This window comes from Oncorhynchus keta, chromosome 1, assembly GCF_023373465.1.
Source record: "Oncorhynchus keta strain PuntledgeMale-10-30-2019 chromosome 1, Oket_V2, whole genome shotgun sequence".
Taxonomy (NCBI): domain Eukaryota; kingdom Metazoa; phylum Chordata; class Actinopteri; order Salmoniformes; family Salmonidae; genus Oncorhynchus; species Oncorhynchus keta.
The window spans coordinates 50,840,519-50,857,254 of record NC_068421.1 but is presented as its reverse complement, the minus strand read 5'-3'; the positions used below and the strand labels follow the sequence as shown (position 1 = coordinate 50,857,254).

Below are 16,736 nucleotides of genomic sequence, written 5' to 3'. Positions count from 1 at the left end.
AAGTCACGAGAACTGTGCCTTAAAAACAGCCATCATAGATTAGGGTTCCCAGTTTGATTCGTCAGAATACCTTCAGTGAATGGAAGTCATTGTAAACTGGCCAATCCAAACATTTTAATTCACAAAAGGGAATCCCCCCCAAAATGGTCTGTGCACAGCATTTTAGCAGTAGCCAAAAATCAGACCAAAATTAAGCTAGCACTAATGATACTGTATCAGGGCCTACACAAACGTCTGTCTGTGTAAACATTGCACGACCCATTACCTACATACGTTGGCCTATTGCTCTTCTTGACTAATACAACTTCCCTGCAAAAACACCCTGTACAAAGGACAAGGACCCACCCTTTATTTTGCATGTTCCTTAATGGTAATCAGCTACATCTGTATTTTGACCACGCTGGTCACATTAAGTACATGTTCTCGCTGCTGCTGGGCTGAGATATACATTAACTCCACCCATGCTATCTTGTTTAGGGTGTAGTGGGGGTATCCGTGCCCTTGGTCTGCGTAGGAGTCGTAAAACAGATGGATTTCCCTTTTACAGCGACAGAGAGGAATGTTAATCAGAACAGTAAGTTAACGTACAACCTTTCTTTAGGTCTAATTGAGAGCAGATGACTGCCGCTTTACCTCTACTGAGCTAAAATTGTTTTTCTGCAGAAGACCGACGTTTCTTTGGAATCTTGGGATAGAAGAAGTGAATACTCCTGGCTCTCCATCATACGTTAGTTATTATCTGAAAGGGTTGATCCCTAGTGCTGTATGCCTCTGAGCCATGCATGAGAACCGCAGCCCCTCCCCTTCCACCCCCACGATCAGGCGTTTGGTCATCAGCGCATTGGGCAGCCCCTCCACCCCAACTGAAAGCCCACTGTCAGCATGTCAACGCATAAAACACACGCCAACTTACTCACGCACAACCACAAAGTCCCATGCACACCTACAGTATATATATATTCAAACACGCTCAAAGGCACGCACATTCATGCAAGTAGTTCCCAAGCACACCCTCACACAAATCCAGTCCTTTTACAGAGAGGGTGGGGCTTCCCCCTCACACAAACGCCCCACCATACTTCCCAAAAAGATGTGTGTGTATGTGAGGAAGAGAAACAGACAGAGCACAGGCGGTGCAAGCCAGCTTCAGTACATGACCTGAAAGTTTCAAGGGCAAAGGGGGAAAATATTGATTGAGGATGATGAACGTGATGACAAAGAGCTGAACAATGTGAGGATGTGTGGTTATGGAAGAAACTGGAATCTCTAATTAATTCACATCTGACATTTCTGAAGAGGGAGTAAAGTGACAAGAGAGGATACAAGATCGCAGACACTCCCCACCAACTCATTTCTCCTTTCACTCAACTGCCAAGCGCTGTTCAAGGTAAGCTCCACTCTACCATATAGCCGACAGCATCTCGTTTTACAATAGTTAGCAGTGCACTGGTTCACCTGGAGATTCCTAATCTCATGTATTCTGTTGAAATTGCTTTTTTGCTCATATGAGAAAGAGGTGGTCAAAACCGTAATTATTATGAAAACAAATGATTATTAAGTGAGGTCGTCTACTTTATTGTGAAGTTTTAATTGTTGAAGCAAGACAAAAACTATAACGATTATAAAGTAGACGACTGTAGGAGCATGGTTTTCTGAAACTATGATTTAACCATATTATTTAGTCTTTCTGTGCGCAAATTACAGGGGGAACAAACAGAAATGTGCTTTGAAGAGAGCTCAAACGCTCCTCTTCCAACCCGTAACCAAGTTTTTCAGGATTCGTTGCAAAAAAAATAGTCTCATGTAATTTTATATTACCTTTGTGATATTGTTAGTCTATGCAACTCTCCCCATAAACTCACCCTCTAATTTGCTGGATATATATTTTGTGACTGGCAAAGTGCTGATGCTTAAGTCCAGGAAATGGGGAGAGAAAAAAAAAATCACAGCAATTAATGGTGAACTGGAAATGTTTTACAATGTAAAATGTTCCAGCCCAGTCCAGACTGTGGTTTGGTGAGACTGGGACTGATTATATCAGAGAGGAGACCGTTTAAATGTAAGCGGCCATTCAAATAGGGACCTTATGAATTTGTATTTTGTTGAGGAGTCAGAAGAGGCATGTTTGCCAATGGTGCTGCTCAGTCAAATCGGCTATGTCTTCACTCCCAACACTTAGAGGGGAACAGCGATAGGATAACATTCAACTACAATTTCCTACGAGGAAACATCTGAGTATGTAACTATTCTTTAATTACAGTGCATTAGGAAAGTATTCAGACCCCTTGACCTTTTCCACATGTTGTTATGTTAGCCTAACATGGATTAAATTGTTTTCCCCCCTCATCAATCTATACACAATCCCCCATAATGACAAAAAGTTTATTTTTTAAATACTTTTTTACAAATTTGCAAAAAACAACAAAAACGTAAATATGACATATTCATAAGAATTGAGACCCTTTACTCAGTACATTGTTGAAGCACCTTTGGCAATGATTACAGCCTCGAGTCTTAGGTATGACGCTACAAGCTCGGCACACCTGTATTTGGGGAGTTTCTCCCATTCTTCTCTGCAGATCCTCTCAAGCTCTGTCAGGTTGGATGGGGAGCGTCACTGCACAGCTATTTTCAGGTCTCTCCAGAGAATATTCGATCAGGTTCAAGTTCAGAGACTTGTCCCACTCCTGCATTGTGTTGGCTGTGTGCTTACGGTTGTTATCCTGTTGGAAGGTGAACCTTCGCCCCAGTCTGAGGCCCTGAGCTATCTGGAGCAGTTTTTCATCAAGGATCTCCGTACTTTTCTCCGATCATCTTTCCCTAGTTCCTGACTAGTCTCCCACTGAAAAACATACCCACAACATGATGCTGCCACCAGCATGCTTCACCGTAAGGATGGTGCCAGGTTTCCTCCAGGTGTGACGCTTGGCATTCAGGCCAAAGAGTTCAATCTTGGTTTCATCAGACAAGAGAATCTTGTTTCTCATGGTCGGAGTGTCTTTAGGTGCCTTTTGGCAAACTTCAAGCAGGATGTAATGTGCCTTTTACTAATGAGTTGCTTCTGTCTAGCCAATCTACCATAAAGGCCTAATTGGTGGCGTGCTGCAGAGATAGTTGTCCTTCTGGAAGGTTATCCCATCTCCATAGAGGAACTAAGGAGCTCTTTCAGAGTGACCATCGGGTTCTTGGTCACCTCCCTGACCAAGGCTCTTCTACCCGATTGCTCAGTTTGGCCAGGCAGCCAGCTCTAGGAAGAGTCTTGGTGGTTCCAAACTTCTTCCGGTTAAGAATGGAGGAGGCCACTGTGTTCTTGGGGACCTTCAATGCTACAGAAACATTTTGGTACCCTTCCCCAGATCTGTGCCTCGACATAATCCTGTCTTGGAGCTCTACAGACAATTCCTTCGACCTCATGGCTTGGTTTCTGCTCTGACATGCACCGTCAACTGTGGGACCTTATATAGACAGGTGTGTGCCTTTCCAACTCATGTCTAATCAATTTAGTTTACCACAGGTGGACTCCAATCAAGTTGTAGAAACAGGATGATCGATGGAAACAGGATGCACTTGAGCTCAATTTCAGATCTCATAGCAAAGGGTCTGAAAACTTGTGTAAATATATATATATATATACTGTTGAAATCGGGAAATTTACATACACCTGAGCCAAGTACATTTAAACTCATTTTGTACAATTCCTGACATTTAATCCGAGTTAAAATTCCCTGTCTTAGGTCAGTTAGGATCACCACTTTATTTTATGAATGTGAAATGTCAGAATAATAGTAGAGATAATTATTTATTTCAGCTTTTATTTCTTACATCAAATTCCCAGTGGGTCAGACGTTTACATACACTCAATTAGTATTTGTAGCGTTACCTTTAAATTGTTTAACTTGGGTCAAACGTTTCGGGTAGCCTTCCACAAGCTGGGTGAATTTTGGCCCATTCATCCTGACAGAGCAGGTGTAAATGAGTCAGATTTGTAGGCCTCCTTGCTTGCACATGCTTTTTCAGTTCTGTCCACACATTTTCTATAGGTCAGGGCTTTGTGATGGCCACTCCAATACCTTGACTTTGTTGTACTTAAGCCATTTTGCCACAACTTTGGAAGTATGCTTGGGGTCATTGTCCATTTGGAAGACCCATTTGCGACCAAACTTTAACTGATGTCTTGAGATGTTGCTTCAATATATCCACATAATTTTCCTGCCTCATGATGCCATCTATTTTGTGAAGTTCACCAGTCCCTCCTGCAGCAAAAAAAAAAACCTACAACATGATGCTGCCACCCCCGTGCTTCACGGCTGGGATGGTGTTCTTCGACTTGCAAGCCTCCCCCTTTTTCCTCCAAACATAACAATGGTCGTCATGGACAAACAGTTATATTCTTGTTTCATCAGACCAGAGGACATTTCTCCAAAAAGTACGATCTTGGTCCCCGTTTGCAGTTGCAAACCGTAGTCAGGCTTTTTTTAATGGTGGTTTTGGAGCAGTGGCTTCTTCCATGCTGAGCGGCCTTTCAGGTTATGTCAATATAGGACTCATTTTACTGTGGATATAGATGTAATTGTACCTGTTTCCTCCAGCATCTTCACAAGGTCCTTTACTGTTGTTCTAGGATTGATTTGCACTTTTTACACCAAAGTACGTTCATCGCTCGGAGACAGAACACGTCTCCTTCCTTAGCGATATGACGGCTGTGTGGTCCTATGGTGTTTATACTTGCGTACTATTGTTTGTACAGATGGACTTGGTACCTTCAGGCGTTTGGAAATTGCTCCCAAGTATGAACCAGACTTGTGGAGGTCTTGGCTGATTTTTTTTGATTTCCCCATGATATCAAGCAAAGAGGCACTGAGTTTGAAGGTAGGCCTTGAAATACATCCACAGGTACACCTCAAATTGACTCCATGATGTCAATTAGCCTATCAGAAGCTTCTAAAACCATGACAATTTTCTAAAATTTTCCAAGCTGTTTAAATGCACAGTCAACTTAGTGTATGTAAACTTCTGACCCACTGAAATTGTGATACAGTTAATTATAAGTTCAATAATCTGGCTGTAAACAATTGTTGAAAAAATGTATTGCGTCATTCACAATGTAGATGTCCTAACCGACTTGCCAAAATCAAGTTTAACAAGAAATTTGTGGAGTGGTAAAAGTTTGGACACACCTACTCATTCAAGGGTTTTTCTATACTTTTACTATTTTCTACATTTTAGACTAATAGTGAAGACATCAAAATATATTTTATTTTTGAGATTCTTCAAAGCAGCCACCCTTTGCCTTGACAGCTTTGCACACTCTTGGCATTCCCTCAACCAGCTTCATGAGGTAGTCAACTGGAATGCATTTCAATAAAAAGGGGTGCCTTGTTAAAAGGTAATTTGTGGAATTTCTTTCCTTCTCAACGCGTTTTAGCCAATCAGTTGTGTTGTGACAAGGCTGGGGTGGTATACAGAAGATAGCCCTATTTTGTAAAATACCAATTCCATATTATAGCAAGAACATCTTAAATAAGCAAAGAGAAACAACAGTCCATAATCTGCAACTTTGAAAGTTTGTTCATGTGCAGTCAAAAAAAGCATCAAGCGCTATGATGAAAAGGAAAGGAAGACCCAGAGTTACCTCTGCTGCAGGGGATATGTTCAGTAGAGTTACATTTACCTCAGATTGCAGCCCAAATGTGTTATTTAACCCTTATTTAACTAGGCAAGTTAGTTAAGAACAAATTCTTATTTACAATGACGGCCTACCAAAAGGCAAAAGGCCTCCTGCGGGGACGCTTCACAGAGTTCATCAACTGTTCAGAGGAGACTGCATGAATCAGGCCTTCATGGTTGAATTGCTGCAAAGAAACCACTACTGAAGGACACCAATAAGAAGAAGAGACTTGCTTGAGCCAAGAAACACGAGCAATAGACATTAGACCAGTGGAAATCTGTCTTTTGGTCTGATGAGTCCAAATTAGAGGGTTCCAACCACCGTATCTTTGTAGAGACAGAGAAGGTGAAAGGATGATCTCCGCATGTGTAGTTCCCACCATGAAGCATGGAGGAGGAGGTGTTATGGTGTGGGGGTGCTTTGCTGGTGACACTGTCGGTGATTCATTTACAATTCAAGGCACACTTAACCAGCATGGCTACCACAGCATTCTGCAGCCATACGCCATCCCATCTGATTTGAACTTAGTGGAACTATAATTTGTTTTTCAACAGGACAATGACCCAACACACCTCCAGGCTATGTAAGGGTTATTTGACCAAGAAGGAGAGTGATGGAGTGCTGCATCAGATGACCTGGCCTCCGCAATCACCCAACCTCAACCCAATTGGAATTGTTTGGGATGAGTTGGACCGCAGAGTGAATGAAAAGCAGCCAACAAGTGCATATTTGGGAACTCCTGCAAGACTGTTGGAAAAGCATTCCAGGTGAAGCTGGTTGAGAGAATGCCAAGAGTGTGCAAAGTTGTCATCAAGGCAAAGGGTGGCTACTTTGAAGAATCTCAAATATTTTATGATTGGTTTCACCCTTTTTTGGTTACTACATGATTCCATATATGTTATTTCATAGTTTTGATGTCTTCACTATTATTCTACAATATGGAAAATAGTAAAAATAAAGAAAAAACCCTTGAATGAGTAGGTGTCCAAACTTTTGACTGGTACTGTATATTTGCAGAAATTTCTAAACCTGTTTTTGCTTTGTCATTATGGAGTACTGTGTGTAGATTGATGAGGGGGGGGGGGATTATTTTAGAATAAGCCTGTAACATAACAAAATGTGGAAAAAGTCAAGGGGTCTGAATACTTTCCAAAAGCACTATATACTGCTGCTATAGTCAATACTGACCTATTTGGACTACCAGGGGAAGCAGTGTGTTGCACACCCACCCACAGGTTGCTATGGTTATGATGAGCAACATGCAACATAACGCAACAATTATTCAAACCTAATCCAAATGGTATGGTACCAATATTTTGATAAGAAACTGGAACTAGGCTATGTTATTTCTACTTTATAGAGAGAAACTCAAAGCAAATAGGCTACATACTGACTGAACACAAAATCTATTGAAATGGGTAACATCTGGGAAACTCCAGGAACGGTTTTATGTTCCTACTTCTTTGATGTAATAATAAAACCCAATTCCTCTGTGGCTGTGTTCAATGGAAGGACAAACACGCTGGTCTTTCAAACACTCCATCTGCACTTTAAAATAACATTCCGCTGCCATTCGACTTTAATAATGGACCAGGGTCTATATGGAGAGAGAACCAAACCGACAATAATATTCGCAGAGCTTTGTATATGCTGCTTCCTCTGCCATTTGCAAACAGTCCAAACAGTCCACAGCCCCAGAATGCTGCAGTCACCCTGTATGCGAATGCTCTGGCTACCCTTTGCCTAGAACACTTGTGGTGGTGAATTAAGCCACACTTAAAAGTATTATACAGTATTTTATGCTGAATTTTGCACTTCTTGTACTGGTACTACACTTCAGAAAGGATTCACGCCTCTTGACCTATTCCACATTTTGTTGTTACAGTCCTAAATCAAAATGGATTCAAATAAAATGATTCTCACCCATCTACACAACAATACCCCATAATGACAAAGTGAACATTTTGTTTTTATACGTTTTAGCTAATTTATTGAAAAGGAAAATACGCTACATGACCAAAAGTATGTGGACAGCTGCTCGTCGAACATCTCATTCCAGAATCATGAGCATTAATATGGAGTTGGTCCCCCCCTTTGGCTGCTATAACAGTCTCCACTCTTCTGGGAAGGCTTTCCACTAGACGTTGAAACATTGCTGCGGGGACTTGCTTCCATTCAGCCGACCTCATTAGTGAGGTCGGACTGATGTTGTGCGATTAGGTCTGGCTCGCAGTCGGCGTTACAATTCATCCCAAAGGTGTCCGATGGGGTTGAGGCCAGGGATCTGTGCAGACCAGTCAAGTTCTTCCACATCGATCTCGACAAAACATTTCTGTATGGACCTCGCTTTGTGCACAGGGGCATTGTCATGCTGAAACAGGAAAGGTTGTTCCCATAACTGTTGCCACAAAGTTGGAAGCACAGAATCGTCTAGAATGTCATTAGAATCGTCTAGAATGTATGCTGTAGCGTTAAGATTTCCCTTCACTGGAACTAAGTGGCCTAGTCCGAACTATGAAAAACAGCCACAGACCATTATTCCTCATCCACCAAACTTCACAGTAGCCACTATGCATTTGGGCAGGTAGCGTTCTCCTGGCATCTGCCAAACCCAGATTCATCCGTCGGACTGCCAGATGGTGAAGTGTAATTCATCACCCCAGAGAACACGTTTCCACTGCTTCAGAGTCCAATGGCAGCGAGCTTTACACCACTCCAGCTAACATTTGGCTTTGTGCATGGTGATCTTAGGCTTGTGTGCGGCTGTTCGGCCATGGAAACCTATTTCATGAAGCTCCCAACGAACAGTTATTGTGCTGACGCTGCTTCCAGAGGCAGTTTGGAATTTCAGTGTCGCAACTGAGGACAGACACTTTTTACGTGCTACGCGCTTCAGCACTCAAGAGGTTGCTGTTCTTTGAGCAAATTCGTGGCTGAGCTGTTGTTGCTCCTAGACATTTCCATTTCACAATAACAGCACTTACCGTTGACCGGAGCAGCTATAGGAGGGCGGAAATTTAACTAACTTACTTGTTGCAAAGCTGGCATCCTATGACGATGCCTCATTGAAAGTCACTGAGCTCTTCAGTAAGGCCATTCAACACCCAATATTTGTCTATGGAGATCGCATGGCTGTGTGCTTGATTTTATACACCTGTCAGAAAGGGGTGTGGCTGAAATAGCCTAATCCACAAATTTGAAGGGGTGTCCACATACTTTGGATATATAGTGTATCGAATTTACATAAATATTCACGCCACTGAGTCAATATATGACTCACAGTGATTACAGCAGTCTTTTGGGTAAGTCTCTAAGAGCTGTGCACACCTAGAATGTACAATATTTGCACATTATTCTTCAAACACAATTCAAGCTCTGTCAAGTTGGTTGTTGATTATTATGTAGACAGGTCCCACAGTTGTTCTCTCCAATCAATTGAATTTACCACAGGTGGACTCCAATCAAGTTGTAGAAACATGTGAAGGATAATCAATGGAAATAGGATGCACCTGAGCTCCATTTTGGAGTCTCATAGCAAAGGGTCTTATGTAAATAAGGTATTTCTGTTTGGTATTTTTTAGAAATTTGCCCAAAATTCTAAAAACCTGTTTTCGCTTTGTCATCGCTGAGAATAAAAAAACAATAATCATTTAGAATAAGGCTGAAATGTAACAAAATTTTGAAAAAAGTTATAGGGTCTGAATACTTTCTGAAGGCACTGTATACTGTAATTGTATATGAAGGTTACAGAGATGATGTGGTCATTCAAAAATATTGCACACAAAGTGAGTCCATGCAACTTATTATGTGATTTGTTAAACACATTTTTACTCGTGAACTTATTTAGTCTTGCCATAACAAAGGAGTTGAATACTTACTGACTCAAGACATTTCAGTTTTTTATTCTTAATGAATTTGTAAACATTTCTAAAACCATAATTCCACTTTGACATTATGGGGTATTGTGTATAGGCCAGTGACACAAAAAATCTCAACTTAATCCATTTTAAATTCATGCTGTGACACAAAAAAATGTGGAAAAAGTCAACGGGTGTGAATACTGTCTGAAGGCACTGTAGAAAAAAGGGTTCCAACAGGTTTCTGCAGCTGTCCCCATAGGATAACTGTTTTTGGTTCCAGTGAAAACTATTATAGGTTTCATGTAGAACCCTCTGTGGAAAGGCTTCTATGTGGAACCCAAAATGTTTCTACCTGGAACCAAAAGGTTTTCTTGAATGGGTTATCTCCCAATCTGGCCCTTAAACCATCACGGTCACCTAATAATCCCCAGTTTACGATTGGCTCATACATCCCCCCCTCCTCTCCCCTGTAACTATTCCCCAGGTCATTGCTGGAAATGAGAATGTGTTCTCAGTCAACTTACCTGGTAAATAACAAATAAAATAAAATTAAAATAAAAATGGAGACAGCCGAAGAAGCCCTTTTTGGTTCTCGATAGCACCTTTTTTTGTAAGAGAGTAAGTAACATGTCATAAGTGCACAGGTTTTTCCTCACAATACTTGGTTATTTCACTTTCCTTCAGCTTACTTGAAGAATTTACTGTGAGTAGCTCTGGATAGGAGTGTTCGCTAAACTGACAAAAAAAATAGTTGTAAAAAATGTAGGCCCTAGCCTTCTATGCCAGACCTTTAAACTGGTGTTAGACTGGTGAACTAGTATGTCTGTTCAGATGGTACTGAGTGTAGGAACAATTTGGTAAGAATGTCGGGTGAAAAATGGACCTTTCTAACTTTAGACTCTGGGAATTTCCTAGAAATAATAGCCTAGCCATTGTGGATCCAATCAAAGAAAAAAATCACATGAAAACAAAAACATCACAATCTGGCAGTATTTTCGAGTTTACCCTCATTTGAACAGAAAGTTGTTAATTTTTTACTACTATTAAGTTAACAGTCCCATTAAGCCATTAACTTAACGATTAAGTAGTATTAAGTCAACAGATGGACTGATTCCAGTACTTAACGGGATATGCTAAATGTAGCCCATTTAATGGTCTATTTAGCTCACACCCTCCCATGCGCGTGATCCCAATTTAACAAGACACAATTTAAAGAATCGATGATGCAGCCGTAATTGTCTAATATATTTTTAACCTCACTTGAATTTGATTTATTAGGTCTTATTTTAATGTGGATTCTTTTATTCAGTGTCACACATTTTGCTTTATAAACCTGACATGTTGTTTGGGTGTGCTAAAGCATCAAATAAAGCAACCCCACTGGGCACAGTGGGTAACTACTCTTTTGATCTTTTCTAGGAGCATCAATGGACCTGCCAATCAACCTCATCTTTCTCCTCCTTCTTGCCATCAGTGGAGTTCTTGGAGCGTGCCCAGATGGATGCCAGTGCAAAGACAACAAAATCCTTTGCCATGGCAGGTCAATCACAGAGTTTCCCTCCTCAGTGCCTGGTTCCACTACCACCTTCTACATCTCCAACACCAACATCACCGCTCTCAAACCTGATGACTTGGCTGGTTTTGCCGAGGCCCTTGGCATCTTTGTGGTCAAAGACACTGGGATCAGAGAAGTATTCCCTGGCACCTTTGACCTCACCCATAACTTGGGTGCCCTGGGATTCACAGGCACTGAGCTGAATGACCTGCCTGAGGCCCTGTTTCTAAATCTGGTGAAGCTGGAATCTCTGACTCTGAGTGGCAACAAGTTCTTGGTGCTTCGCCCCGCCTGGCTCAACTCCCTCGCTGCTCTGAGGACCCTGGACTTCAGCAAGAACCTCATCACATCTGTACCAGAGAAGGCCTTTCGCTCTGTCACTCAGCTGGAGCATCTCACCCTGGCCAGGAACGGCATCAACCAACTCTACAGGGACACCTTCAGGGGCCTGAGCAAGCTCAAATCCCTGCGTCTGAACCGGAACGCTCTTAGGGCGATCCCTGCTGGAGCGTTTGATGACCTGGTAAGCCTGGAGGAGCTCTCTCTGCAGGATAATGCCATCACTCATCTCCCCGCTAACCTGTTCTCCCAGCTGCAGAGGCTAAAGAAGCTTTATCTCTCCAGCAACCGGCTAACTTCCCTCCCAGAGGGGATTCTCCTCAACCTCCCTAACCTGGCACAGATCTCCCTGTATGAGAACGAGCTCCAGAGTCTGTCCCCAGGAGTGTTCGGCCCCATGGCCGTGAGGGAGCTGTGGCTGTATGACAACCGTCTGACCCACCTGGAGGAACACACCTTCAGCAACCTGACCCAGCTGCGTCTGCTGGTACTGAGCCGGAACCAGATCAGCTCTGTGTCTCCCGGGGCCTTCAGTGGGCTGGCAGAGCTGGGGGAAGTGTCCCTACACACCAACCTCCTCACCAGCCTGCAGGAAAACACCTTCCAGGGGCTGCATAAGCTGGTAAACATCTCCCTGGAGCACAATTACATCCACTCCCTTCCTGCCAAGCTTCTCCAGGGCCACTCCCACCTTGGCCAGCTGGACCTCCACAACAACTCCCTCCTCAACCTGCCCTCAGAGCTCCTCAGCACCCTCACGGTGGCCAATGAGGTGCTGCTCGCTGAAAATCCCTGGAAGTGTGACCAGAACATCGTGCCACTGCGGGACTGGCTGACACGGAACCCCACCAAGGCTAACCTCAGTACTGTGGTGTGCCTCACGCCCTCTGTCTTAAGCGGTGACAGCATAGCCGAACTGACTAACGAGGAGTTGATGTTGTCCACTCCGACCGCCCTCCCTGATATCACCCCGACAGAGAAGAGGAGGAACCCCCACACCCCCGCTCCCAAGTGGAGCACCCCCTTCCCTGCTGCAGAGGCCACGCCCACCCAGGAGCAGGGGGAGGACACCAGCAGTGGGCAGGGGAACGGAGAGGGTGTGTCCAGGAACACGCAGATCATTATCATCGCGGTGGTCTGCACCGCCATCATCACCAGTCTCATTGTCTGCTGCGTCTGCTGGAGGAGGAACAACAGAGGCAGCCGCAACCTTGGCCGCAGGAACAAAAACAACTCGGTCATCTAGACTGGCTCAGAGGCCTGAGAACCACATAGGAGGTGTACTGTACAGTTATGCTGAGCTTGCCAGAGCAAACATCCTGATGCAGCTGTTCCCAAACATCTTAGCACAGGAACCCATCATGTCTCTATCATGTCTCTTCAAGAACTCATGACCAAGGACAGACTAGCTGGGGCCTGATCCTTGGGGAACTCTACTTTGATCGAATAAGTTATTCTGATTGGGATCCCATAATATTATAACTAAACAATTTTGCAAGTCCCTCTTCAGCGAGCTTTCTGAGGTTTGAACAATATCTTGCACAAATAACCAAAAAGAACATCTCATAAACCAACAATAATCATCTGGAAATTGCATGGATGGTATGCACAAAATGACATTCATATTTTCTTTGATACTGATAAAAAAGTTGAACGTCTACAACTGAAGTCGGAAGTCACCATTCATGTGGGTTGGAGTCATTAAAACTCGTTTTTCAACCACTCCACACATTGTTTTGGCAAGTCGGTTAGGACATCTATCACAATTCCAGTGGATCAGAAGTTTACATACACTAAGTTGACTGTGCCTTTAAACAGCTTGGAACATTTCTGAAAATCATGTCATGGCTTTAGATGCTTCTGATAGGCTAATTGATGGATGTATTTTAAGGCCTACCTTCAAACTCAGTGTCTCTTTGCTCGACATCATGGGGAAATCAAAATAAATCAGCCAAGACCTCAGAAACAAATTGTAGACCTCCACATGTCTGGTTCATTTCCAAACGCCTGAAGGTATCACGTTCACCTGTACAAACAATAGTACGCAAGTATAAACACCATGGGACCGCGCAGCCGTGATACTGCTCAGAAAGGAGACGTGTTCTGTCTCCTAGCGATGAACGTACTTTGGTGTGAAAAGTGCAAATCAATCGCAGAACAACAGCAAAGGACCTTGTGAAGATGCTGGAGGAAACAGGTACAAAAGTATCTATATCCACAGTAAAACGAATCCTGTATCGACATAACCTGAAAGGCCGCTCAGCAAGAAACAAGCCACTGCTCCAAAACCGCCATAAAAAAGCCAGATTATGGTTTGCAACTGCACATGGGGACAAAGATCGTACTTTTTGGAGAAATGTCCTCTGGTCTGATGAAACAAAAATACTGTTTGGCCATAATGACCATCGTTATGTTTGGAGTAAAAAGGGGGAGGCTTGCAAGCTGAAGACACCATCTCAACCGTGAAGCACGGGGGTGGCAGCATCATGTTGTGGGGGTGCTTAGCTGCAGGAGGGACTGGTGCACTTCACAAAACAGATGGCATCATGAGGCAGGAAAATTATGTGGATATATTGAAGCAACATCTCAAGACATCAGTCAGGAGGATAAATCTTGGTTGCAAATGGGTCTTCCAAATGGACAATGACCCCAAGCATACTTCCAAAGTTGTGGCAAAATGGCTTAAGGACAACAACGTCAAGGTATTAGAGTGGCCATCACATAGCCCTGACATCATCCTATAGAAAACTTGTGGGCAGAACTGAAAAAGCGTGTGCGAGCTAGGATTCCTCCAAACCTGACTCAGTTACACCAGTCAGGAGGAATGAGCCATAATTCACCCAATTTATTGTGGGAAGCTTGTAGAGGGCTACTCAAAACATTTGACCCAAGTTAACCAATTTAAAGGCAATGCTACCAAATACTGATTGAGTGTATGTAGTCTTCTGACCCACTGGGAATGTGATGAAAGAAATAAAAGCTGAAGTATATCTTTCTACTATTATTCTGACATTTCACATTCTTAGAATAAACTGGTGATCCTAACTGACCTAAAATGTCAGGAGTTTAAATGTATTTGGCTGAGGTGTATGTAAAACTTCCGACTTCAACTGTATACTGAACAAATGTAACATTCAGCATAGTCTTATCACACACCTGCTGTTTTTTTTAGAAGCTCTTTTTTTATGATTTACTGACTGGAATTATGCTACTTACTGTGTCATTTTTCTATAGTGTAATCAGTAGATAAAGGCTGGTTTCATCTACTTGCAAATGATTATGCTCCACACACAAATCAAGTCAAATGACGGACTGTTATATTAAATAAATACACAATATACGGTCGTGATATTCTGAAATACTCAAGAGACAAGTCTTCATTGTGTGGCACTGTGTGATAAAGAGCTATTATCTTTCCACAACAACGTGTTGAACTGATGTGGGGGGGGATTCCCGTCTTCTTCAGCCCATTGTATTTGGTCCAGTTGTATACCAAAATCACTTGTTCCTCGGGTAAACATTGAAGTTTTAAGCCTGACTATTTGAATGAGAAGTTATCCCACTAGTGATATTTGGTATGCACTCTGAGTAGGCTACACAAAAAAAGATTGATGATTATGTTTATGCCAATGGTTTATGATGGGGTTGGGAGGGTATCAGATGAAAAACTCTGCCATGACCTTGGCACCCAGAGTTTGTGTGTGGGGGAGATTCTGACTTTATCCTTGGTACATTCCATGTGTTTAACGCAGATTGATGGTATAGGCCTACACTTAGCATTGAAATGTAAGCCACCTATCTAACTGAACACACTTAACAAGAGAGAGAATAGATAGAGTTTTGTTGATGCTGAGAATGGAATGTGTTTTGAAATATATGTTTTTAAATAACATTCTCTGAACATAACTAAAGTGTTCTTGTGTTTTTTTTGTAGAACAATTCCTTTACATTCTGGGAACGGAATGAATGTTTTTAACAAAATTCTTAGAACGTTGCTAAAATTTTCTTGCGGTTTTTATGGAAAGCTTTCTTAAAACCCTTTACACTCGTAGGAATTGGCCTAAATGGATAGGGATACATTGAAACGTTTCTTACAGAAGAAACATGAAAAGCATTGAAGAACTAGAGCAAGCACACTTGTAGCTGTTTTGTTTGGAACTCAGCCCTGCATCCCCGCCATCACACAATTACTGTTGTTGTTTAGGCAATCCAAGAATGGTCCATTATAAATCGCAATCTGGGTCAGGTTGGCATCATTTGAAAGCTTGTTCTATTGCCAACTAGCTGAGTTATAAAATACTTTCACAATGCAATTTGCAATTTGGGGAAACAGATCCTAATTTTGGTGCGCATAGAAAGGAGTCATGAGTGCAGTGTTGTAGTACTCGGGAACGGTTGCTGAGACTCTTCCTAGAGCTGGCCGCCCGGCCAAACTGAGCAATTGAGGGTGAAGGACCTTCGTCAGGGAGTTGACCAAGAATCCTGATGGTCACTCTGAAAGAGCTAAGGGAGATGGGAGATCCTTCCAGATGGACAACCATCTCTGCAGCAATCCACCAATCAGACCTTTATGGTAGAGTGGCCAGACAGAAGCCACTCCGATGTAAAAGGAACATGACAGCCCGCTTGGAGTTTGCCAAAAGGCACCTAAAGGACTCTCAGACCATGAGAAACAAGATTCTCTTGTCTGATGAAACCAAGATTGAACTCTTTGGCCTGAATGCCATGCGTCACCTGGAGGAAACCAGGCACCATCCCTACTGTGAAGCATGGTGGTGGCAGCATCATGCTGTGGGGATGTTTTTCAGCGGCAGGGACTGGGAGACTAGTCAGGATCGAGGAAAAGATGAACGGTGCAAAGTACAGAGAGATCCTTGATGAAAACCTGCTCCCGAGCGCCCAGGACCTCAGACTGGGTGCGAAGGTTCACCTTCCAACAGCACAACGACCCTAAGCACACAGCCAAGACATTGCAAGAGTAGCTTTGGGACAAGTCTCTGAATGTTCTTGAGTGGCCCAGCCAGAACCCGATCAGAGACCTGAAAATAGATGAGCAGAGACACTCCCCATTCAACCTGACAGAGCTTGAGAGGATCTGCAGAGAAGAATGGGAGAAACTCCCCAAATACAGGTGTTCCAAGCTTGTAGTGTCATACCTGACCGTGTGGTGCAAAGACAACAACCTCTCCCTCAAAGTGATCAAGACAATGGAGATGATTGTGGACTACAGGAAAAGGAGGATACAGGCCATGAACAATTAAACCAACGCACAATTATACACAACTGCAAAAGGATGGACTCTTTTTAGTTTGAG

The 16,736-nt window shown here is 42.9% G+C and overlaps 1 protein-coding gene across 1 annotated transcript; it reads left to right on the top strand.

Moving 5' to 3' along the window:
- The first annotated feature begins 1,082 nt into the window (after positions 1–1,082).
- LOC127932181 (leucine-rich repeat-containing protein 15-like) lies at positions 1,083–15,333 on the top strand. Its single transcript, XM_052526808.1, has 2 exons — positions 1,083–1,387; positions 10,948–15,333. The coding sequence occupies exon 2, from the start codon at positions 10,956–10,958 to the stop codon at positions 12,666–12,668; it is 1,713 nt and encodes a 570-aa protein (XP_052382768.1). The 5' UTR covers positions 1,083–1,387; positions 10,948–10,955; the 3' UTR covers positions 12,669–15,333.
- Positions 15,334–16,736: the final 1,403 nt, after the last annotated feature.